The sequence below is a fragment of the Cupressus sempervirens genome, chromosome 5, assembly GCF_028749045.1.
Source record: "Cupressus sempervirens isolate cs-2001-9-10 chromosome 5, ASM2874904v1, whole genome shotgun sequence".
Lineage (NCBI taxonomy): Eukaryota > Viridiplantae > Streptophyta > Pinopsida > Cupressales > Cupressaceae > Cupressus > Cupressus sempervirens.
In genome coordinates this window covers 669,522,851-669,548,117 of record NC_143122.1, presented here as the reverse complement: position 1 = coordinate 669,548,117, position 25,267 = coordinate 669,522,851, and the positions used below count along the sequence as shown (strand labels likewise).

At 33.6% G+C, this 25,267-nt stretch overlaps 1 protein-coding gene across 1 annotated transcript in view; it reads left to right on the top strand.

Moving 5' to 3' along the window:
• LOC149557709 (Transducin/WD40 repeat-like superfamily protein) overlaps positions 1 to 25,267 on the top strand; it is an 88,650-nt gene that overhangs the window by 43,489 nt on the left and 19,894 nt on the right. Inside the window, exons 3-8 of the mRNA XM_089832264.1 lie at positions 1,971 to 2,077; positions 10,186 to 10,221; positions 10,389 to 10,474; positions 24,613 to 24,677; positions 24,773 to 24,883; positions 25,015 to 25,152. Coding sequence (XP_089688390.1) covers positions 1,971 to 2,077; positions 10,186 to 10,221; positions 10,389 to 10,474; positions 24,613 to 24,677; positions 24,773 to 24,883; positions 25,015 to 25,152 — 543 coding nt within the window. The remainder of the gene's footprint in view (positions 1 to 1,970; positions 2,078 to 10,185; positions 10,222 to 10,388; positions 10,475 to 24,612; positions 24,678 to 24,772; positions 24,884 to 25,014; positions 25,153 to 25,267) is intronic.

Below are 25,267 nucleotides of genomic sequence, written 5' to 3'. Positions count from 1 at the left end.
AATCATCTCTTTCAGGATCATTTTAGGGCTTAGGAGCAAAAAATAGGTCGAAAGATGTATTTCCTCATGTGCTACTAAAGTGTTTTGAGTGGCAAAAAAAAAATGGCTTTTCAGCTGTTTCGGCCTGTGGAGGCTGCTGGAGGTGTCCAGATGCTCACCTTCTGGTCACATCTGCTTCCCCTCTGCAGGCAGGAAGCCTGAATTGGTATCTAAACAAGAATCCATGATAATTCATTATTTCTGTTCATCATAATTTTGCAACCTACGTTCAGATTTTTCATTTTTACATCAGTTTGGACATGAGGTCATTGATTGTATAAGGATGTTCTACATTAGATGAATGCATTGGTTGATCTCAGCACTCTTGGCATGATATTTTTGTAGATCCTGCTGTATAACGTTAATGATTCTCAATGCTAAGCATTATTGCCTTCTCTGTCTATTGCTGCTAATAAAAGATCAGACTGGTTATTTCTCAGTATTTGATTCTGCTGTATAATTATTATCTCTTCCATATTATTTTCAAAACTGTGCTGAAAGCATTAAGCAAATAAAATACATCAGACCTGAAACAGTTGAACGTCAGTATTGAAAACTTAGTCAGAAATAAACGTCCATACTGAGAAAAGTGGTAGTTACAGGAAGGGATGATTACAAAACCACTATGAAATCCGCCCTTTTATGATTTGCAGAGGAAGGACTGTAAGGTGCCCATCTGAAAGTGCAAGTTTCTTTATGGAAATCAGAATGCAAGAGAAGTTAGCCGTACTTTTCCTTGATATTGTTACAGTGGCTTAAGTTTTGTTTGTATCATTTTGATTGTTAGGTCATTATAATATAAGATTCTTGCATGTTAATAAAGATCTGTAGTCAGAAAATTGTTTTTTAAACTTTTAGATGAGAAACATGAAGGCCAGTTAGTTGATACATTGCAATTTGTGAATCTTCCTATTTTCATTTTTGTTTTATCATTTTATGGACGGTTGCATAATTTTTGTTTTACGTATTGGGCATATGTAGTAGGCACGATGTCCTTTTTGTTATGTCAAGGTAACCTGTATTTTTCTCTTTAAATAAATTGAGCTGGGTTTTGTGGCAAGAAGACTTCCTATTAAGTTTTTGAAAATGTCGTAAACATTATTACATGCTGTTAGATGTCATATTTTGACAACTCATGTTTTTTTATAAAAAAGGTTAGTTGTGTAATGGAATTAGAGTCATTTCAAAATTCATTGTTGCTTAAACTTGAAAAGTTATTAGTCAAATGTCACATGAAGTTGATGTGCATGAATTTAAATAATTAGCAATTTTTATTATAAAAAATAATGTTTAAGTATATAAATTAAGGTGATAATGAAGAATTATTAGTTTGGTATGTGATTGTCAAAAGCCTAGAAATAATTTTCTCAATAACATAACTCTCATCTTGAGATTGATCTTTCTACAAGGTTTCTCATTGAGGTCTAGACTTAACGGGGCCATAGGGTGACTGGATGTGTTCATATTGATTCCTTCTTCTGATTGATGCTATGGTTCATAGTTCATCTTATGACATCAAGGTTTTTGCAACATAACATAGTATATTGATTTCTATCCCATCATGTGAATGATATTAATTATAAGAAGAAAATGGCATCGGTACATTTTTCTTTCCATTTATTGATGCTTCGCTTTCCTGTTTCTGTGAAGAGGGGATCAATTTTATGTAAATACCATTACTTTTAATTTTTTTTGTAATGAAATCAATATTCAAGATTTTTCATTTAAAAGAAAATTGATTTAATGGAATCTATCTAGCATAATTAGTCTTTTGTTTCTTTATAGCACTAGTACTTGAAAATTGTTATAAGAAAATTATTTCCTTTTTTCATCCATTGCAAATAGATTCACTTTTTAATTTATTATTTACACTACTCTGCTTGAAAAATATAACATTCTCCGATAAAGTACTGAATTTTGACTTTGTACAGGAAAAAATTCTTAATATAGAATATATACTAGCAGTGGCTCCTCCTAATAAGGAACAGCCCTTTTTACACAATGATTGGGTCAGTGCAGTTGATGGTTCTTGTTCCAGGTCTGTAATTTTTTTGTTTTGTTTTCTGAAATCAGCTTAAACATACTTGGGATTGAATGGTTTTAAAACTAGATTATAGGTTAATAGTTTAATTTTTTGAAGACAACTGTAAGATCCGTGTTTGCTTCTTGAGAAAGTTATTAACAAACATTGTACAATTAAGAGTTAGCCATGTTATCGATTTTAAAATATATTTTTTCAATGTTATGTGTTCTCAACCTTGTGGATGAATTAGAAAATTAAAGATATTCTGATAGTTTGTAATGCTTGATTGCGCACATGGTTTATGTACAATGGATATGGCTGGGTGTCAGTATGATAAAGTGAAAACAAAACTTGGAAGAGAGCAAGAACAGCTGTTCCACCTTAACTTCTGGTGCATTGTTACAATTGGAATCGCAAACTAATTTCATTTTCACACTTTCTTTTATTGTTAACAATGCATGTCCTAGTTTATATAGGGCATGTTGTATTTTTTTGTTAAAGATGCATCCACTAGTATCTATCTATCTATCTATCTATCTACACACACACACACACACACATAGATATATGTATGTATGTATATGTATATGTATGTATGTATGTATAGTAGGAGCACATGTAAGAGCTGTATACTTCAGGTTTACCAGGAAAAACAAAGATGCCTTCCACAAGAGAGTATGCAAAATAATGAGTTTGCTGGAATATATGCAATATGTTTTTGAATAAGAGTCAAAAAGTTTTGACGGGACCTGAAACCCTAATTACCAAAGGCTTCCATCAGCAAACAATCAGGAAACAGGCAGCTAACCTACAGAAAAAGAAGCAAAACAATGAGCGAGATGAGAACTGATTCAGGCTTTTAAAGGTCTCTGCCACTCCAGCTCCGAGCTGGGAGAAATTCATTTGAGAGCGTTTTCATGTCCTTCAGGTCCCGGCTTGACTGTTTAGCAGCTCTTTTGAGGTGAGCTTGCATGCGAGATATGCAATATGCTAAAAATATATAATCACCTTGACTATATAGGCAAGGTATGATGTAATATGAAAAACTAACTTGACACAAGTGTTAAATGCCTAATGCAAATATTTAATGTCTAGGAAAGTAAATGAGGTGAACATGGACCCATTATAACTTCTAGAATTCTAGCTAGTATCTAAGTAAACATGTGAATATGTTCCTCTCTAGGAACTTACAAGGTACAATAATCAGGTACTTGACAATGTGATATGAGTCACCTTAACAACTTCCTTAAGTACAGCTTAGGGAGATGGTATGATTATGCAAATAATGCAAAATGTAAAGCTGGGTTTTGGCTACTTGGCATTGTTAAGTACTCATATACAAATGATCTATCAGAAACAGAAAAGAGAAAAATCACTTGGAGTAAAACCCCTCCCCAGAGGAGAGAGAAAACATCGTATACAAGTGATAGAATGGGTGTTGCATGGAATCCTTATCAATACCCCCCAAGTGCTACATTAACCATGAAGATACAATAGTTATCTCCCCTCCCCACCCCCCACCAATAAGAGGTAAATAGAGAGACTATATTGCCCCCCACCTCCAATGAATAATCTCTTGCGAAGATGAGAGGTGTCTGAAGGAAAACATGATCCAATGCTTACAAATAACTTGTCTTCCATTAGAATGAAACAAAACCATGTACAATCATGGAATGCTTCCCATTTAAGAGGGATTGTAAGATGAAGGCACGAAGAAGAATGATTGACTCCTCTAAAAATTGCTCACATCTCCTTGTTCATGAATGGTGAAGATGCCACAATCCAATAAGGTACATGCCCAATCAAAGAAGTTGACATAATGGAACTCTTTAGAAGCTGATGTAAAATAAACTACCAAGATGAATATGGTTCGACAATAGGAGTGCAATGGCTGTTCTCAAAGAGGAGATTTAAACCCTTAACTGTGTCCTCCATATCTGAAAGACAAAGGTTGTAACAAACGGTTTTTCATAGCGAAACAAAGACGGTTTAAACAAAGAATTTCCAACGTTCATAAATATACAACTGAATCCTTTTCACATGACATTAACTGCTTTTAACAATTAATTGTAATAACCTTATCATTGTTCATCTGATAATAACTAATTTAATGATTAATTGAAGATATTTGAATTCATGATCATCTGAAATAACTAGATTAACGACTAACTAATCATTACTGTATTCGTGATCAACTGAAATAACTTGATTTACATTTAACTAATCATAACTGTATTCATGATCAACTGAAATAACTAGATTAACGATTAACTATCCTTCATACAAGAAAAGTAAATGCTTATCAAGAAGAGAAGGAATGGAACATACAAGTATCAACCAGTGAATCTTTAGCTGGTTGCAAGCCTTGGCATTGGGAGGAGAAGCATCGACATAGGCTTAACCTCCCAACCTTGGACCATACTTATCCCCACACATTCTATTAAATTAGAAAGGCCCTCCCTACCTCGGGATTGCGCTTGGGATGTTCTTTAGTCCAACCACCTAAGCATCTTGGTGTTTTGAATGTCAGCTCAGTTATGAAACACACATGTTTACATAACTGACGCTATTGACATCAAGTGATCATTAGATGACAAACATGCCTTTAAACTACCTTGGCCAAGGATTTCCGATGGGTTCAATGACTCAATCACCATCGCTCGACTTGACAACAGGTTTCATTACAGGGATGAGCATGAGCTATTAAGTATATTTCATTTAAGTTATTCATGTCTGATTTCTCTTTTGTTTTCTTGCAGATTTATTCCACCTCTTCACCATACATGGCTACACAACAGTTGATTCCCAGGTGTATTAAAAGATTATGAGCACTCTACCCTTTTACACCTCTTCTTCACCATTTCATGGCTACATTGCCGGTGAATCCTAGGTGTATTAAAAGATTATGAGCATTTTGCCCGTGATATCTTTCATCATGAGTTGTGACAAAATAAAACTTATTCTTGAGATCAGCAGCAATCATACAGGCTCTTATTGTATTTAGAAACTCTTCTTTATCGGATATTATTCAATTGGATAGTATGAAAGTAAGAAGAAATTTCTTTATAAATCTCAGGGTTTATTCAACAAGTCAAGAAAAGAAGTTTCTATTCCTAGCCGACTGCTATAGAAATGTATTTAAAAACTTTGGAAGGATAACTCATGACCTGGTAAGAATTTGATATTGTTCTGAAGAACTTGACTCTCTGATTGGTCCTCTCCAGTTGTTGTAAGACGTTACTTGCAGAGCACATGGTCTTTGATCTTTAGCCAGAATGCTTGCACGACAAGGAGTAGTAATTCGATTGCTAGAACAAGGCTTCAATGGATGGTATTGCAGGTATAGGCGGAAAATATGATGAGGCGAAGTCGGGTGTGGAGGCAATGAAGTTTGAACACAAAACATAAAGAAGTCGGGTGTGGAGGCAATGAAGTTTTAATGCAAAACAGAAAGAAGTCAGGAGAAAAGAATATTTTGTCCGACTCCTCTCACGGATTCCACTTTTAAAAGGTCTAGCCGTGACTTCTTGACTTCCATTGGTTAAAAGGTTATACGCAAATTCATATTGCCAAGTGTTAAGATCGATTGTAAAAGAGAGGAAAAGATAAAAGGTTGGAAGAAAGAATTGGAAAGATTATAATTTCAACTATTATTACAATCAATATACACACACACACACACACACACACACACACACACACACACACACACATACATATTTATGTACGTTCATGTAAGTATATCAATGGGGTGACATCATTTTATTAAGTTATTATAATATAATGATGCCATTTCATTTTTATATTTATATGTTTGTTAATATATAATAATATGATGAAAGATCAATTAAGATCTCTCGAGGTATGTTTTATATTTTAATTAGATTATTTTATGTTTTCCTAGATTATTTTCTTAATAGCTCATGCGGTTCCCATAAGTGTATCCTGTGATCAAGTCGTTGCGTCCTTTCCAAAGAAATTAAGGTCACACCTGTCGATCCTGATGACTGAACTAAGCGAGCATCCCATTCCGATGATCCCGTTTAGCAATGCTTCCCCCCTCTTCATCTTCTCCTGCAATCACCCACGAAAACACTTTCGCCATAATAACAATTCTATAATAATTTCATTTAAACATTTTAAAAGACTTAAATTATTAATCATTATTTTAAATCAAGCAACTGCTAATCATCTAATAGCAGTTAATGGTTAACGACCATTTTCATTAACAGTTAATACAATGTATATAAATAACTACTATTTCACATGATCATGAAAGAATAACCCGTTAAATCCAACGGTTATGAATAGGTTTAAAATTAGGTCAAATTTTGGAATGTAACAAAGATGGTCTTGCTGAACAAGAATGATGCAAGTCTCTATCAATGATCCTGCACAAGGAATCAATGGTAGTCATGACACATCAACTATCCTTGAAGAAGAATCAGGATCCTCTTAAGCAACCGCGTCCTCGTCTTCTTCAGGCTGTTGCTAATCCCCAGTATGTTTCACTCTTATAAGTTGGCATTAACAAGCAAAAAGAATGATTTATGTTTGGTTCTGAACTGGATTTTTTGCCAGTGACATTTTTGACCATCTTTTGTGACTAGAATCACACTTTTAAGAATGGCATTGCCATTGAAAAAGTCCACTTGCTTATGTTTTGAACTCATCTCTTTACTTGGCATTTTTCACTTGAGATTACCCACTTAAATCAGAGTTTCCGTTAGCTCATCAAATGAAATTTGGGATTTTATTAAATTTCATCATTAATTTTAAGTTTTCACTTGAATTGTGACTTTCTGCCAGCTCTGCCACTTGAGACTGGTGGTAATGTCTGGTTGTTTGTTTCATTAAGTGGTTGTCACAGACTTACTTTGCTTTATTCACGTGAGTTGCCTTTTTATAGTGGCATTGCCAGTTGAAAGTTGCCTTGCTTTGTTTATAACCAAACTTAACTGTTGCACATTTTTCTCATCTCTATGCTACTTTCTAATTGGTTATGTCTCCTGTAATACTTGTATGCTTTAACTATTAGTGCACTCCCTTTGCTACTTTGCCACCATTCTTATTTGAATGTAAGCCTTGGCCATTTATCCCTCTATCTATTCTGGACCTATCAAACTGTTGAAAATTTGATTTCCTTTATCGGGCATTTCTTATAGACAACCAATTTGAGAATATAGTTAGCTGACAAAATAGACTAATGAGTGACACCCTTTGAGATTTGATAGGAAGGACAACTTAGCTGATATTCAAAACATCGCAAGAATGACATGAGTAGCATTATAAATTTGATCGCAGGAAAAATAATTGTAGGGGTACTTAAATGGATACTAACAAGCAACAGAATGAATTTTTTTACTGAGACATTTAAACAGACTCGGAATCATCCAGGTATTCATGTCAATGATTTCACGCCATTACAACCAAAAAAACTTGACCTGTCTGATGATACACGAGGATAAAATTGATACACAGTGTTTATCTCCTGAGTTGGTAAGTGTATTTGCAATGATGACCATCTAGGTACTTGTAATTTTATCCTCATGAATCATACTTGCAAACACAGTGTTTATCTGCTGATTTGGTAACTTGTGTATTCGCAATGATGGTCATCTAGATACATGCAATTTTATCCTCATGGATCATGACCATTACTTGATAAATGGTCTATCGTAGCTTCATCACTGCCAACTATGAGTCAGGAACATTGCCATAGACTCATTCAAACACAATGGCACTGAAGCATCTCAAGTATCAAATGATCCTTAAAATTCTATACATTATACCAGAGCACATAAAGGCACCGATACCTGGCTAACAAATGCCAATAAATTCTTGCAGTTGAGTTCAATGTGCATCAACATTACAGCAAATTTTAACTAAAAAATTTAACATCATTAATATTATATAAAGAAAATCTTTGATAGTCTTCTACTAAATTGCTATCTACTGGTTTTTGCTTTCCTAGTAACAGTGAGTTCATGAATGGTTTTTTCATGTCAATGATTTCATGCCATTACAAGCAAAAAAACTTGACCTGTCTGGTGATACACAAGGATAAAATTGATACACAGTGTTTATCTTCTGATTGGTAAGTGTATTTGCAATGATGACCATCTAGGTTCATGTAATTTTATCCTCATGAATCATACTTGCAAACACAGTGTTTATCTGCTGATTTGGTAACTTGTGTATTCGCAATGATGGCCATCTATGTACATGCAATTTTATCCTCATGGATCATGACCATTATTTGATAAATGGTCTATTGTAGCTTCATTACTGCCAACTATGAGTTGGGAACATTGCCATAGACTCATTCAAACACAATGGCACTGAAGCATCTCAGGTATCAAATGATCCTGAAAGTTCTATACATTATACCAGAGCACATAAAGGCACCGATACTTGGCTAACAAATGCCAATAAATTCTTGCAGTTGAGTTCAATGTGCATTAACACTCCAGAAAATTTTAACTAAAAAATTTAACACCATTAATATTATCTAAAGAAAATCTTTGATAGTCTTCTACTAAATTGCTATCCACTGGTTCTTGCTTTCCTAGTAACAGTGAGTTCATGAATGGTTTTTTCATGTCAATGATTTCACGCGATTGCAACCAATAAAACTTGACCCGTCTGATGATACACGAGGATAAAACTGATACACGGTGTTTATCTCCTGATTTGGTAAGTGTATTTGCAATGATGACCATCTAGGTACATGTAATTTTATCGTCATGAATCATACTTGCAAACACTCTGTTTATCTGCTGATTTGGTAAGTTGTGTATTCGCAATGATGGCCATCTAGGTACATGCAATTTTATCCTCATGGATCATGACCATTACTTGATAAATGGTCTATTGTAGCTTCATCACTGCCAACAATGAGTCGGGAACATTGCCATAGACTCATTCAAACACAATGGTACTGAAGCATCTCAGGTATCAATTGATCCTTAAAATTCTATACATTTTACCAGAGCACATAAAGGCACCGATACTTGGCTAACAAATGCCAATAAATTCTTGCAGTTGAGTTCAATGTGCATCAACATTACAGAAGATTTTAACTAAAAAATTTAACATCATTAATATTATCGAAAGAAAATCTTTGATAGTCTTCTACTAAATTGCTATCCACTGGTTCTTGCTTTCCTAGTAACAGTGAGTTCATGAATGGTTTTTTCTTGTATTGATACCATTTAAATCGATAAGGTTTCTGTAAAAGTTCTTAGTCAACCTGATTCAGCATGTTGGGAGTGGATGGTTAGTGAAGCTTTTCATGCAATCCAAAATTAGTTTAAAGTCACAGGTTATTGATCTCAAGTTCTAGATTTATGAAATAAGCACTCAGTCTGCATGATAAGTTTTTTCAGCCAAGTAGAAATGTCCAGCCTCATTTCTACCCATTCATGTTTATTTGCCAAATCATGTAACTGTTGGTAATTGCATAATTTATAGCACTTTAATATATTTATGGAAGGCTCAAAATTGAGGCATCACATTTAGACATGTTTATATAATCTTTTCTTAGTCTTACATGGATTTGTTTTGGAATTTTCTTTCCTTAAATCCAATATAGCTTGTGTCCTGTTAACTGTTTACTCTAACATTAAGTTCAATGTAAATTCACTGTAGGTTTGAAATGTTCATCCATCCAGTATTCTAGAACAAATATAAGAAGTATGAATATAATATTTTGAATGAGGTGATTGAAATGAAAAGAATGGTCTTTCCTGCAGTAGTCAAGAGATTTGAGCTAAAAGGTTGCACATTGTTCCGAGTATTGTTCCTAGAATGGAAGAATGTTCCTGTATGTTGTTTAAGGTGAATATTTAATCAAATGGATGATTTAAATTTTACTGGATTTAATTGTTATAATCTTTAATCATCTTCTCTGTTATTAGATTTCTATGTGCGTGCAGGACAAATCATCTGTTACCAAAGGATATTAAATCTTAACTAACCTTGGGGATGGTTTCAAATGCTTTATTGAATGGATTTGAGTCTCCTTTCAGCTGTTGAGATTTTGGTGCTATGTAGTTATAGAAGGTTCTTCCACATTATATCTTTAATTACAAGTTTTTTACTAGAGTATTTGTGTTATGCAGCTTCATATTTAGTGGCTCGTGTGATAGCGTAGGAAGGTAAAACTCTCCTCTACTGTGACTTTCCATTGCTAACAGCAGATGACTTTCCATTGCTAACTGAATTTTTTTATGTAGCCACATTAAAATGCTTTCAGTAATTTCTTCTTAATAGAGGTAATGGAGGAAAAAACTGAATACAACCATTTTCTTTCACATCATGTTAGGATATGGAGGGCAGATGGATCCTGTACGCATGTTTTGGAGGGACACACAGATGCTATCACTTCTGCTGCTTTTGTAAAAATACAAGGTTATGCAATTGATGAGGTTACTGTACCCTTTTTATTTCTTTTTTTACAATGTATGCAGAATTTTACTGATCACAGTTATTAAGACATTAAATGATTGCACCTAATTTATTTGTCGGAGTGATAAAAATGATAAAATCTTATTTTTTAAAATTCTAGTGCTTGTATATTGTAGTAGATGGCAACTATAATGAAAGAAACATTAACTGCTGATGTTCAAGGGCCAAGTTTAGAAATATTAACCTCTTGTACTCCTTTTAATTACTCCATCAGTTGGCATCTTTATTGATTAACTAATAAGAATGAAAAATTGATACTTGATTTACATTGTAGATGTTATTATAAATTGATATATAATGATAGAGACGAAAGCAACTATTAATAAAAGATTACAAGACAAGGTTTCTAAATGAAACACTCATTAACAAAATGCAGAAAAGGGAACTTCCTCAACCAAGATGACCTGTATTAGAAACATTGCAATATTTTAATATCCTCTCTTATTGGCCATTGTTCTATCCTACAAAAGACATAATCTGCAGGCCTTTTGGTCATGAATGTATTGAAGGCTGCCCATTATCTTCTGAACACTCTGCTACATGAGCCTACTACGGAGACCCTCCTTGGTAAGACCTTCCTTGGTTCTGCAGAACTTCTAGTACAACCAAGATAACCGCAATTTTTCCAACCTGATGTTGGGAAACAAAATTGGCCCTCCTTGTAGCCAAAGACACCGAGTTCAGCTCTTGAAATTGAAACCACGATTTTGAGGAAGAAATCATCAAATCCTCCACCTCTTCAAAAAAACAGCCACAATTTTTGTGATATCCCCATCAGTAAGATCCATAAAATTAAATAAATAATAAATAAACAAAAAAAGTAATAAGAAAATAATATTATAAACAAAACAGTAAAAATAATATAATAATGGTATAGTATAATTTATTATCATATAATTATTATATTGCATAATATATTAATATGAGAATTAAATATTATATTGAGCAATAAAATGTAATATTTAGATTAATAATCTAAATATATAAAGTAAATATATTATGCATTATATTTAATAATATTAATATTAATATTATAATAAAAAATATTATTAATATAATATATGTTATAATCTAATTAATATAATATAATTATTATAATATAATAAATGAAAAGTATAACTCTTAGATTGGGAGAAAAAAATTAAAAAAAAAAAATATCATAGTTACGGGACTCGGACTCGCCTTTGACTTGGAAAGTAAAAATCCGACTCGGACAGACTCGGCGACCGAACTCAGCAAGGACTCAGAAAATTGGAAAACCCATGAAATTCAAAGATTTTAAAGGATTTTAAGATTGTTTCATGCATCTTTCAGTCAATTAACATCAAATACACAATAATTGAGATAAGTAGAAGCTAGTTAATACACATACACAATTTTGCATAGATCACATAAGTATAAAAGCGAATTTCTAAAGGAAAAAAATTGAATAACACAATATAAAGTTATAAACTATAAACTATAAAGTATAAACAGTAATAAACATAGTGTCACTCTAGTTTCAAAGACTCAAATGTCTACAATATTCATGGATTACGAAATCCATTGTATCAAAAGTTCAAAACATATATCAAAATAACAACTAGAAGACTAAGGCTTATAGTAGTCTATGTCCTCTTACGAGTGTGTCTAAGATAAGTCATGGAAGACTGTAAAGCCATCCTCTCTCCCTATGTCTAAGGCTGAGCTTGAACCTCATCCTCATCCTCATCCTCACCCACATAATCCTTGTCATCAAACTCGGATCCATCACTCCTAGCCATAGGGTCCTGCACTCTGTCTCCTCATGCTCTAGCCTCCTCGACTACCATCGCTTCTGCCTCAGCCTCCCGATCCACTTGATCTACCCACTCCACATCTTCATCATTGAAGATAGGATCAGCCATCTCTGTGTTCCACTCTGCATGAGGATCAACATTCTCTAATACAATTATCGATGTATCGGTGCCAAGGATCTGTCTATGGTGAAGGCGAAGGTTGTAGTGAACAAAGCCAAGATCATTCGATTTTTTCATTGCCAACTTATTGCGCTTTTTCGAATATATGTGCTCAAATAGACTCCAATTACGTTCGCATCCCGATGCACTAGATGGCTGGCTCAAGATGCGAATCGCAATCCTCTGTAAATCTGGCACAAAAGTGCCAAACATCTCCCACCATGCACTTGAAACAAGAAAATTTTAAATCATATCAATAACTTTGAATTTATCAAATTAAAATGTTAATAGAATTAGAAATTATGATGTAGAATCAAAGATTTTTACTAGGTATCAATTCTGTCCTATTTTTCTTGCTCAACTCTTGTGCAAATAAGTCCCCTTGAGTTTTCTTAAACAACTCAATCTAATGGACTACAATTGTTCCAACTCTTGAATTAGGTGACATTCTCTCTACAACATTGTAGAGGCCGCTCCACACCTCATCATCAGCTTTGAAATGTGGGCTGAATTGGTATGCTGGATTAAGGAAGTAGGCCACTGCATGTATAGGCCTGTGAAGTAGATTGTGCCAACGTCTATCAATGACATCCCATATAAGCCCATACCTATCTCGATTCCTTGCAAAAAAAGAGTGAATGGCCTCCTTCACCCTATCCATGCCCTCATAAATGTAGCCCATTGAGGGCTTCTCTCCATCAGCAGTTCATTGGAGAACAACAAGTGGCTTTACAAATTGCAATCATTATGAAAGGTGGAAGAGAAATAATCAACTTTAAGTTTTTGTCTTTAAAAAATGAACGATAATTTATAACATAATTTTATAAACAAAATAAAGTTGAAATGAGGACAAAAATGAAAATTAGCATCACAATATCAGTAATCGGTGTCCAAAAAGAAGCCTCATAAAAAACATGATCAGCTGCATCAGTCCCTGCTGTGGTTTTTGCATATGATGATGCAATCCAATCCTCACTAACAAACATGCATCTCAAACCTCCCTTTGAATCAAACAAAGATTTTAATGTTGGTTGCAAATCTAGTGACCCCTAAACGAGACAACTCCTTTTGCTCATTGTGTTTCCTCATGAGGTTGAGGACCCATGAATGATTATATATGAATTTGCATACACTCCTTCCTTGCTCTATAATTGTTTTTATCCAAAGGAGTTTACCAAGATCCTCTAACTTGAGGTCAATGCAGTGAGCAGCACAAGGGGTCCAAAATATGTGAGAGTGTCTCTCCATAAGAAGCTTTACTGCAGCAACATAATTTGCTGCATTATCTGTAACCATCTGTATCACATTCTCGTCACCCATGCCCTTTATCACTTCATCGATTACCTCACAGAGATATTCAACATTTCTTGTTTTTCCTGAGGCATCAATTGATTTCAAAAAAACTGTGGCACCTAAAGAAAAAGAAATAAATTAGTATAATGATTAATGATGAATCATAATTTATAAATTCATAATTTATAAACTTAATCACAAAAGTACAAGTTTTACTTCTAAATTTTTAATGTCTAAGACTCTAAGTGCAATTATGGTTTACTTGATGAGGAGACGAAAGTTGAAGAGTGTTCTACTCCTATCAGCCCAACCATCAGTCATGATGGTGCAACCTTTCGTCTTCCACACCTCACGCTGCTCCTTGATTGCACCTTCTACATCAGCCACCCTTTGGTTCAAAATAGAGCCTCCTAGCTCGTCAGCACTAGGGGCTTTGAACCTTGGACCACAAACAACAAGAGTATCGATTCCAATTTTCCATTAAGGGGACCAAAAACAAATAAAATAAAGTTTAAAGTTAAACAAATTAGTATATTATAAATAAATTTGAAAACAAAATACAAATTAAAATAAACAAAATAAGCATATTATTGTCTCTTGAAAGTTGAAAGTTGAAACTTTGAAAGCAAGAGAAGACATAAATTTAAATTTAAATAAATAAGTACCTTGCTGCATTGAATGAAATGTTGTTGTAGATGAAGTCTCCAAGTGCCAATTTTGCATAATCATCTCTTTGTTTCAACCCATGCTCTCAAGCGATGGTTGTGCACTTGGAGCCGTGCGTGAAACAAACATGGAATCAAGTGTCGATCCTTGCTTACGAATGTGAGACCCAATGGTCAAGCTCGTAGAAGCAGTGGATTCTATAGGTGAAGTAGGGGATAATGGAGAGCGAAAACTAGGAGATCCCTGTTGGGCTAGTTGTGCCATTTCTTCTTGTTGCTTCTTTTTCAATTCTTTTTTCTCCAATTTTTTCCTTTAGAAGAGTCAGCATGTTTCGCATAACATCTTGGGGTAAATCTTTGCGTTTTTAGCATCACACCTAGGTATATGTGCTAGGTGATACTTCAATCTATTTATTCCTCCCCCATTATATACTACACTGCAATGCCAACATGTAACAACTCCCTTTTTGTGCCCTGGGATGGCATGTTTCCAGGCCCGACCTTTGCTATTGCACTTGGGTCTGCATCAGGGTTAAATGCAAGCCTAGTTCCACTTCCCTCACCCTGAGGCATTATGTCAAATTTCAATGTGTTTGCTGCTAGCCTACTGCAACATAAGTATATTATAAATAGAAAAAAGTTAACATCAAATCAGATTTTTGAACTTTAGGGCCTTCTTACCTTGTCATCAACATAAATTAGAATAAGTCTAGATTCTAAATAGTAGATAGTAGAAATAGAGATTAAACAAATGTAAACAAAATGAGAAGTAAAAAATATGAATGTAAAAGTTTAAAACATATTACAAAACAACACAAAGAAATGCAACTTGTTGCTTACCTCTTCAAATTTGCACAAAGTCAAACAATGGAAATGCAAGTTTGTAGAAGCGTCCTCCAAATGCTTCCTTAAGCTCCTCTCAATGCTTAAGTGCAAGCTACAAAGTTGCACAAACTATTAGCAATTGATATGGGAGAGCCAACCGGTTTGCTGATTTCTCTCTCAAAACCCCAATATTCTTCTCTAACTCTTTTCTCTCTCTTCTGAGCATAAGCAAATGGTGGAATGACCTTTTCAGATCAATTAGATGTTATAAGAACTGGAAAAGTCCAACTTAAGGTTTTTTATGTTTTTTTTGCACTTTAAGTGTTTTCCACCAGCGAGAGTTCTGGGCTCGAGACTCGGCTGAGTCCGAGTCTAGAGGCCAATTGCCTTGGAAAGTGGGACTCTGCCTCCAACTCGCAGAGCCTTGGTCAGATTTGCCGATTCTCATTACACACACATTCATACATAATATCAACTTTGAGAAATCACCTTAAAGAAATATGGAGGTCAATAAATTAATGTCCTGATGGGGCATTACAATTGGTATCATAGCTTCGATCTTGTTATCCTAAAAAGATTGTAAAAATAAGTAAAAATAAATTAGAAGTTTGCTCAAGAGGACTGCCAACCTATCTATTTGAAGTGACCTGGTCCTCTCATTACTCTAAGATAAGATAATAATATTAATGTCCACAAAAAACCAACAAGGTTTATGGGATTGAGCATACAAATAGAAGAGCCGGTCAAAGTAGAAGTATCAAACGGTAGCAAAATAGAAACGAAAGCAATACACAAAACAAGAAAGAAAACACGGTAAGGACTAATGGTCCTTGTCACAAAGAAATCAATAATAGAGGGGAAAATTCATGAACTATCTATAGTCTTAAAATGTTGTGTAGAGCCGTTGTATGACTGACGCTGCCTGAATAGACTGGTACAATGTCTAACTGATCTGGAATGGAAAGTACTAGAAAACCTATTCAAACCCCGTAGGGGAGACATGGGAGAGAAAAAGGCAATGATGAGCTGGTCCGAAGTACGCCCCTAAGGTATAAAAGACTGCAGGGTAGTCTCTTGAAGATGGGTGGCCTCTTGAAGATAAAGTGCAAGACACCATTGATCAATATAATTGAAGAACATCGAAAGAGAAGAACACTCTCTAAAAAGGTAGTAGAATCTCCCTTTGAAAATTTAAATCTAAGCAGAGAATTTAAATTTTCTTGAGATTTTCGTATGTAGATTCAAAAAGTTGAGGGGAAAAGATCAAAAGAAGTTTATTTATATTAGAAAGATTATATTGCCATATTGGACAATAATAATTAAAGTTGAAGGCAAGCGCTCATATTTTAATGTTGGCTAAGCGGACCTTATTACTAGAGCAGACATTGCCTTAATATTGCTAAATATTATAGTATCAGGGAAGTAATGTTGAAATTGATGAAAGATCAATCTCATAGCTGCACGCAAACCCCAGTCACAGAAGAGAGAAGCAAAAAGCTATGGAGGCTGAAATTGCCAGATCCAGAGGTGAGACATTCTTGATGAGCAAAAAAGTAGATTGCTATTATCAACAATGAATTAGATATTACAATGAGAGATTGTCCTTATAAAGGAGATCAAAACCCTAAAAAGGTCTAAATAGGTTGTATAATAATAATTAATAAAAGAATTAATTATTATATGCCTAAAGTTTAGCTTAAGCAACTAGAGTTAGTTAGGAAATATCTAATTATTCTAACAAATAAGACATCGGGCTTTTTGATTGGGAGAGCCTTAAATAAAATTTCTATAGCTACCCACGATAGTATTCACGGGCAAACAACAATGATTGTTCTAAGTTTGTGCTTAAATCCTATGAAATATAAAGATACAATGGGGTGCGACAGACATCATCGAAGACATTACACCATATCGATACCATAAGTTTGGTGGGAGAAGACTTTTAATTTAGAACTCATAGTTTGGTGTAATTAAAATATTTGCTATGGAAACCATTGCTAAGCATCATATACTGCGGTCAACCAAATTTTTTGTTATCAGCTATAGTTTAAGTCATACGATTAAATGTTATCGAACGAAGACTGTCATCTAGTATTTGAATCCACGACAATCTTGATTGCATTGAGCTTGCAAGGGAAATCAATCGTCAACAGGAGGGACATAGCAAACTGGAATAGTGCTGAGAGTATTGTTGTACATCATTATACTATACTAAATTTGTTGCTTGGTGTGTTGGCAGGAATTGCTGCATTGGTTTGGCGTTCAAATTATCTTTTGAAAAGCTTGGTCATTATTACGTGGAAAAAAATCGTGGATTAATGAGAACCTCTTTTATGTGCAAAGAATTATTATTTAAAATTTATAATGTCAGGGATGATGTTCTTTGGTGTGAATATATTAAAGTGGTCTAAAGAAATATAAAAGCCTCAATTAAAAGTTAAATAGAAAATAGAAAAAAATACATTGTCGTGGGACTCAAATTTCAATTATTCCATTTGGGCTCAAGGACTATTATTTCAAAGAGGTCAACAAGAAATTTATTATTTGCAAACGGAAACACAAATTAAGACATAAGCCTAATATATATTTTATTCTCTCATGCTGCCGTGTGAATGAAGAGGACAATTATTGTGTGCGGAACCTTGGAATATTGAGGGTTTCATTAAGTTTATAATTATACATTGCTTTTGCATTGAGTATTTAAATGGTTTCTGAAAATAAGGATTCAAAGATTGGTAGTTATTATTTTGTCATTATTTTGGGACCCCAATTTACACACACACACACACACACACACACACACACACACTCTCACTCACTCACTCACTCACCAATTCATGCTGGGGGATCACACACACACACAAACACACACACACACTCACTCACTCACTCAAAGACGTGGAGTTCCTTGTGCGCCTCTCAAGTCCATGTTCCCTGCGTGTTTCTCAAGTTCACAGTTGCAGAGGGAGAGTAGAATTAAACTTTGTTGTGGCATGCCAACATATTACTGCAGGATTGAAGGTCCGAGGTTCATGGTCTGTTGTGCAATTCAAATGACCCGTTAGAGACACAAGATTAGCTACAAGGTTGTCTTCACCATCTTATTGATTGAGCAGGAGCCTAGAGTTAGCCGTTAGTCTTACAAATCTTTGATTAATATTACAATTCATCAGAGGAAACACTAATATGTAACCTGCAATGAGAGTGATGTAATAAAACACTCATATAGGCTGCCAGATACACAAACAATCCAAGGCTCAGATAATGCAGCAACCTTTTGTGAAGTTTATAATGAGGAGCAAATTAATGTTCGTTACAGGGGCGATAACTTCATTGTATTGGCAAGATGAACCACAAAGAAAAACAAAGTAAATTGAATCATAAAAGAAACAATATCCACAACATTGATTGCAAGGCACAGAAAGAAATATAACGACCTTACTGCATGAGATCAGTAGCAACCTAAAAGGAGAAATATGGAGGAACTACATATATAAATTAGTGTACAAAAAGTCTGAATAGAAAAAAAAAATTAAATCAATAAATTAATGTCTTGACAGGGGATCAACGTTCCTATAAGATGCCTTGAGGATCGTCCAAGATGTGATCAATTTGCCTTGAGGTTATACCAAGATGGGATTAAGGGCTTGGATCCACAAAAACCTTGAGGAAGACTATTGAGTTTGGTGACAAAGCGACTTATTGCATCTTAGCATTCCTCCTAGACCATAGTTACAATCGGAATAACAAGACCTTTTCAATTCACGTATGTTTACCTATAAAAGTAGCCTCATGAGAGAGAATGAAGGTGTATTCAAGGAGAGGCTAGTGCAAATCCAACCAATCGGTTATTCCGAGATGGGTAAGGATCAACGCCCCTATAAGATGCCTTGAGGACTTGTCCAAGATGGGATTAAGGGCTTGATCCCCAGAAATCTTGAGGGAGACCATTGAGTTGGTGCCTAAGCAATCTGTTTACATCCTAAATGTTCTTCTTGACTAAAGAATGATAATAAGTGCAAAACAAAACAAGCATCCTCCTAAGTAGGCCACCTCGTGTGGAAGTATGGGATTGGCTTGGAATAAATTATCTCGACTCACATTTTCTTGAAACTATACATACACATATATATATTAATGATCACTATACACATATATATTAATGACCACTTGTGGTTGCATGATTTTATTGAAGAAATACATTTTTTGTAAATCTTTCCTTTAACCCTAGTTAACTGGAAATAGTAAGGCATTAATCAAGAATGTATGTATTATATGTTTGCATCGTGTCTACTTTGTGTTTCAATGCATCCATGTGTTTGCTTTGTATTTTCATCCTTTCATATGTCTACTTCGTGTATGCTTTGTGTTTTCATGCATTATGAACTAAGTTGTTGGTTTCAATTTGGGTACTAATTCGGGTTCGATATGGGGGTTCGAAATTCGTTCAATTTTTTTTTGGGTTGCGTTTCTCCATACCAGAATATATATATATATATATATATATATATAAAAGTACATAGATGCAAGAGAAAATAAGCTGATACACCACTATGCTAATGTTAAAGCAACATAGCAAAATACACCACCACATCAATATTTCAGTTGAAAAACAATAATGTCAACATTAATAATCAGCCACCATTGATCAAATATCATCAAAGCCATGAAACAAATCATCATCATTCTGCTGTTGCAAAGTAGAAGCACAAAAAGTAATGCTATAATTGTTGCCATATTGTAAGCTTCACACATTAACTATTATACTAGATGATTCAAAGAAAGCAGCTTTGGATCAGACTAGATGAAGCCAAGAAAGCAGGCTTTGGATTCAGAATTATCCACAGTAAATATCTCTTTAGATTTTGTTCAATCGATAGTTTTCTATACATGTTACAGTATATGCATATATGGTGTATTTGATACATTCTATAATAGATGCATGTCACTTTTTTACATCCCGATTCCTCTTCTCAAGTAGCATTTAATTTGAATAAAATACAATTAGTGAATCAAGTCTAATCATGTGCTAGAGTCTAATTTGGCAAAAAAGACCTTTTGAAAAAGTAAACAAAAGGGAGTTTTCCTTATCAAATTCTTTGAAATTCTTTTCGGATTCCTCTACTGGAAACCAAAGTCACCTAAAAGTCCTCTAAATTCTGCCAGGGCTCCTCTCAAGGAATTCCCAACAATATTCGGTCTGCAGCAGACTTTTGACAGAATTTGACAAGGACCACACTTTTGAGAGAATTGAACTAGTAATTCCTAGGTCCAAGAGAGAATCTGGTAACTTAGATTATGATGTGTGCTGAAACCTTCTTGTATCCAATTATGTGCTTCATATGAGGGTTCTATAAAAAAAGTTATGTATAAATGATTTTTGCTTGAGGACAAGCAAAATCTAAGAGGGGAGGACTGTGATATCCCTATCAGTAAGATCCATATAATAAACAAGAGACGCAATGCGTCAAAGTTCTTGCCAATAATTGGAAAAGAAGGAAATTAGAAGGAAGAGAATTTAAACATTATTAATAATTATATTATTTTAATAAATATATAAATAACAATAAAAATTATATCATATGAATGAACTACTCATTTCTACCAATTCAACTATAAGTTAAATATTTAATTAAAATAAATAAATTGTTGAGTACTTAATTCAAACTACCGAAATATTTAATTAAGTTTGAGGGGTATTATTAGTTTGACAATTTGTAAAATGGTATTAAAAAATTAGAGCAAGATTGTAAAATAGTAGCTAGTAAAACATAGTGTAAACTTAAAGAAATGACATTTTACAATTGGCAAAAATAAACATCAATGTAAAACTAATAAATATATTCAAAATAAGAAAATATAAAATATTTAACTCTATATTTGAAGTTGGTAAGAAAGATACATTGTGATAATTAATATTGAATACATTCATTTTTTTTCAAAGTGGTGTGAGGTGGAAGATAAAAATATTACCTTTTGAAAATTTAATGAACTTGTCACAAGTGTGGAAAAGATAACATTGTAATTAATGCATTCATTAGAAAATATTTGTATTTTTGTTGGAGAAAATTGAATTTTCTTATTACCAAAAATAGAATGGTCCAATAGAGAATGAAAAATGTGATTTATAAAATAATGAAAAATTAGAGAAAGATATAAACATTTGAAGTTTCTTTTAATCTTTTAAATCCTATGAGTTGATTGGTCAGTTGAATTGAAAAATTGAATTGAATGAAAGCAATAGTATCCTGCCTTTGGTAGGAACTAATAAATAATGAATAAATAAAATAGTAACAATAATATAATAATGGTATAGTATAATTTATTATCATATTTAATATTGCATAATATATAAATATGAGAGTTAAATATTATATTGAGCGATAAAATATAATAATTTAGATTAATAATCTAAATATAGAAAGTAAATATATTATGCATTATATGTAATAATATTAATTTTAATATTATAATAAGAAATATAATTGATATATTATTAACAAAATATGTGTTATAATCTAATTTTTAATATAATTATATCATCAATATTATAATATAGTTTATGAAAAGGCATATCCCTTAGAATGGGACTATGTATATAATATTAACTTCGGAAAATCACTATTGAGAAATATAGAGGAATTATGTATATAAATCAGTTTGCAGAAAGTCTGAATAGGAAAAAAAATTAAATGAATAAATTAATGTCCTGATAGGGGATATTTCAATTTTGTTTGAAGATATCGTCCAAACTTTTGTTGATGAGCATTGCGACCCAAAAATTGATTGCAAGATACGACAATTTTTGTGGAGAAAATCGCTAACCCTCCAATGGTTTTTTTCTGGACAAAAAAAAACTGATACAAGCAACACCATTCATGTTTTTTTGATGATGATGGACACCCCAAAGGATCTTCCATTTATTATTGTTGTTGCACTTCTTTATTTGAACAACACACCTCTTCAAAACAGGCTGGCCAATGGCAACATATTTATTTTTGTATTTAATTTTTATTTGTTTGCCACAGTGGGTGCCCAAACCAAGAGGGGTTGGTAGATATTCTAGATCTGGCCTTTTACTCTGCCATAAATGAGAAGATATTGTTATGGTAAATCGATGTTGTGTTAAACAAAAAAGATGAAAGCTCCATATATAGATTTACAAAGACGATGTTTCTAAAAGAAATAATTGTGAACAAAAGATGAAAATAGGAACTACTTAATAAACTAAAGGCTAACATTACAATTTCTAATACCTTCCCTTAATGGTCATGTCTAACTACCCTGTAGAAGACTGTACATGTCCTATGGTTGTAAATTCTTCAAAACATTCTACTCCTGCTAAGATCCTCCATGGATTTGTAGAATGCCAATGCCCAAGAGTAGCCGGAATCCATTCAAAAAAAATAGAGAAGGCTTCCGCCTTTTTCAGAAGGCTCCTCAACAAGAGACAAGAGCCTACCACTGAGGTGAGTCTCCTAGTAACCCTCCTAGAATCTTGTCACAAAGTCAAACTTGATGTTGGATAACAGAGTTGGCCCTCATTGTAGCTAGAGAGAGACGCACAACAAGAAGACTGTCACTGTTTTGAGGAAAAATCGACAAACCCTCCAAATTTTTGTAGAAGAGCACAACACCCAAAATATATTTGCAATAAGTGACGATTTTGGGAAAAAATTGCTGAACCCAAGATTACAAATCATCGTTTTTAAAAAACCCACAAAGGATTCCCACACAACTTTGTGATTTATAGAATTCAAAAATGATTTTTGAGAATAAAATACAAAAACCAAACAAATAGATAGCACAAAATTTAAGACATTCATCAACATACAAAACTTTTTTTTTAAGGAAATATAGTAAAACCTCTTTAGAAATCAGAGAGCCCTCTCCTACAAAAGCAAAGCTAGCAAATCTTTAATTTTTGAGGGAAAATGGATAGACTCAAAATATTTTATTTTCAATGGTTATTAAAATCCACCAGAAGTTTTTTAAAGGGAAATAAATTATAAAAACCCACCAGAAATTTTCAAGGGAAAAAATTATGAAAACCCGTAAAATATCTTATAATGGAAATTTTTTATGATAACCCATAAGAGAAACCTTTATGCGGTAAAACATGAGACTTCATATATTAAACAACATATGCAAGCAAGATGCAAGTACATTCAACAAACATGCAAGTACATGCAACCCTTGATAATCGAAGACTTTTGCTCAAACCTGGAATTCATGCGATCAAAACACTTGACCAAGCTAGTGAGTTTCGGCAAAAATCTTTGAAGGCGAACCCAATTTTTTTCATAAAATACCTCCAACAATTTTCATTTTAAAAGTTTGAAAAATAGATTTCTGGGAATTCCAAATCAGAAGAGGCTCGAATTTTAATTAAAATATTTGCCAAATTTTATGAAATCACGTCAACCAGCTCTGATACCATGTTATGCGTAATTGATGTTGTATTAAATAGAGGAGATGAAAGCTTCTTATGTAGATTTAAAAATATGATGCAAGTTTCTAGAAAATAATAATTGTGAATTGAAGACCAAAATAGAAGCTACCTAATAAATTGAAGACTAAGTTGACCATCAAAGCAACATTACAATATTCTAATAGAGATTTGTTGAATTGATTGATGATATGCACCCTAAAAATTCTCTTCTATTTATATTTGATTTTGCCCAAACAACCCACCTCTTCGAAACAGGTTGGCCAAGGGAAAGACATTTATTTTTGTATTTAATTTTTATTTGTTTCCCAAAGTGGGTGCCCAACCAAGAGATGTTGGCCACACCAAATAAAGATATTTTGCAAAAATTAAGACATGAAGGGGGGGCATCAAAGCTGAAGAGTTGGCCCCTAGCAATAATTACTCTTATTTTATTATAGTTTGGCTTTGCTAAAAACAATGAGTATTTTCTATATGATATTGCCATGCATATCATAGAGAAATCTAGGGTTACTTCTGTTTTGTTATAAATGTTGCTCTAAACCACAGTGTGGTATTTGTGGGGATGATGTTGTATTAGTTTATTAAGAAACTTCATAGTGCTATTGTCTACATATACACAGCATAATTTTGCATAGGTTTTTTCACTTTACAACACAGATTTGAGACACAAATGCTGTAGAAATATACATTTATAACCAAATGATTAAGGATTCTCTTAAATTGTGGGTGTATGATATTAAATATGTGTAGCCTGTTGAAGGTGTTATATAATGCTGAGAATAATGATATGAAAAACGTGTATCCTGTAGAGGGTGTTATATAATGCTTAGAATTAAGATAACTGTAGTCGAAACTTGAAGTACTAACATATTTATGATTTTTTTGATGCCTTCTGGTATTTTGAATCAGATTCTAATCTGAACTCTCTAAACCTAGCTACTGCCTCAAAGGATCGGACTCTACGACTCTGGCAGGTATGCTTGTTAAGTGTGCCTATTCTTACCTCTTGTAGTATATGTTCTTTTAGAGGATGGGAGTTGTTTTGACATTTTGTTAAACATAATGACAGTTCATCCCCAGTGAGCAAACAAAGGATGCAAAAATGGTCAGGACTTGCAAATTGTTGAGAGGTCATACTTCCTCGGTTCAGTCTGTTTCAGTGAGCCCACATGGGAATTTGGTAACTTTTCTACACTTACTTTGACATAGATGCTTGAACCTCCTTGAATGCTGTGCATAAATGATTATATGGTTGATAAAGAACCATGCCATTGGCAGATTCAGATTGTTGTTTTGCTTTTGTTTCCTTAGATTTGCTCAGGTTCTTGGGATTGCTCAATCAAAATATGGCAAATTTCTGGAGAGTTGGATATTGAAAGCAATGGCAGTTTGCTGAAGAAGAGAAAGTTGGAAGATGCAGCAATTCCAACAAAGCAGCTTGATAATCAGGTTCAGCCAACTAGTATAATTTATTTTGTTGTTCGTCTTCTTGGCAATTTAAAATGTACTCATGGGATTTGTAATTTTAATGATTCCTCTAATTCAATTAAAAAAAATAATTATT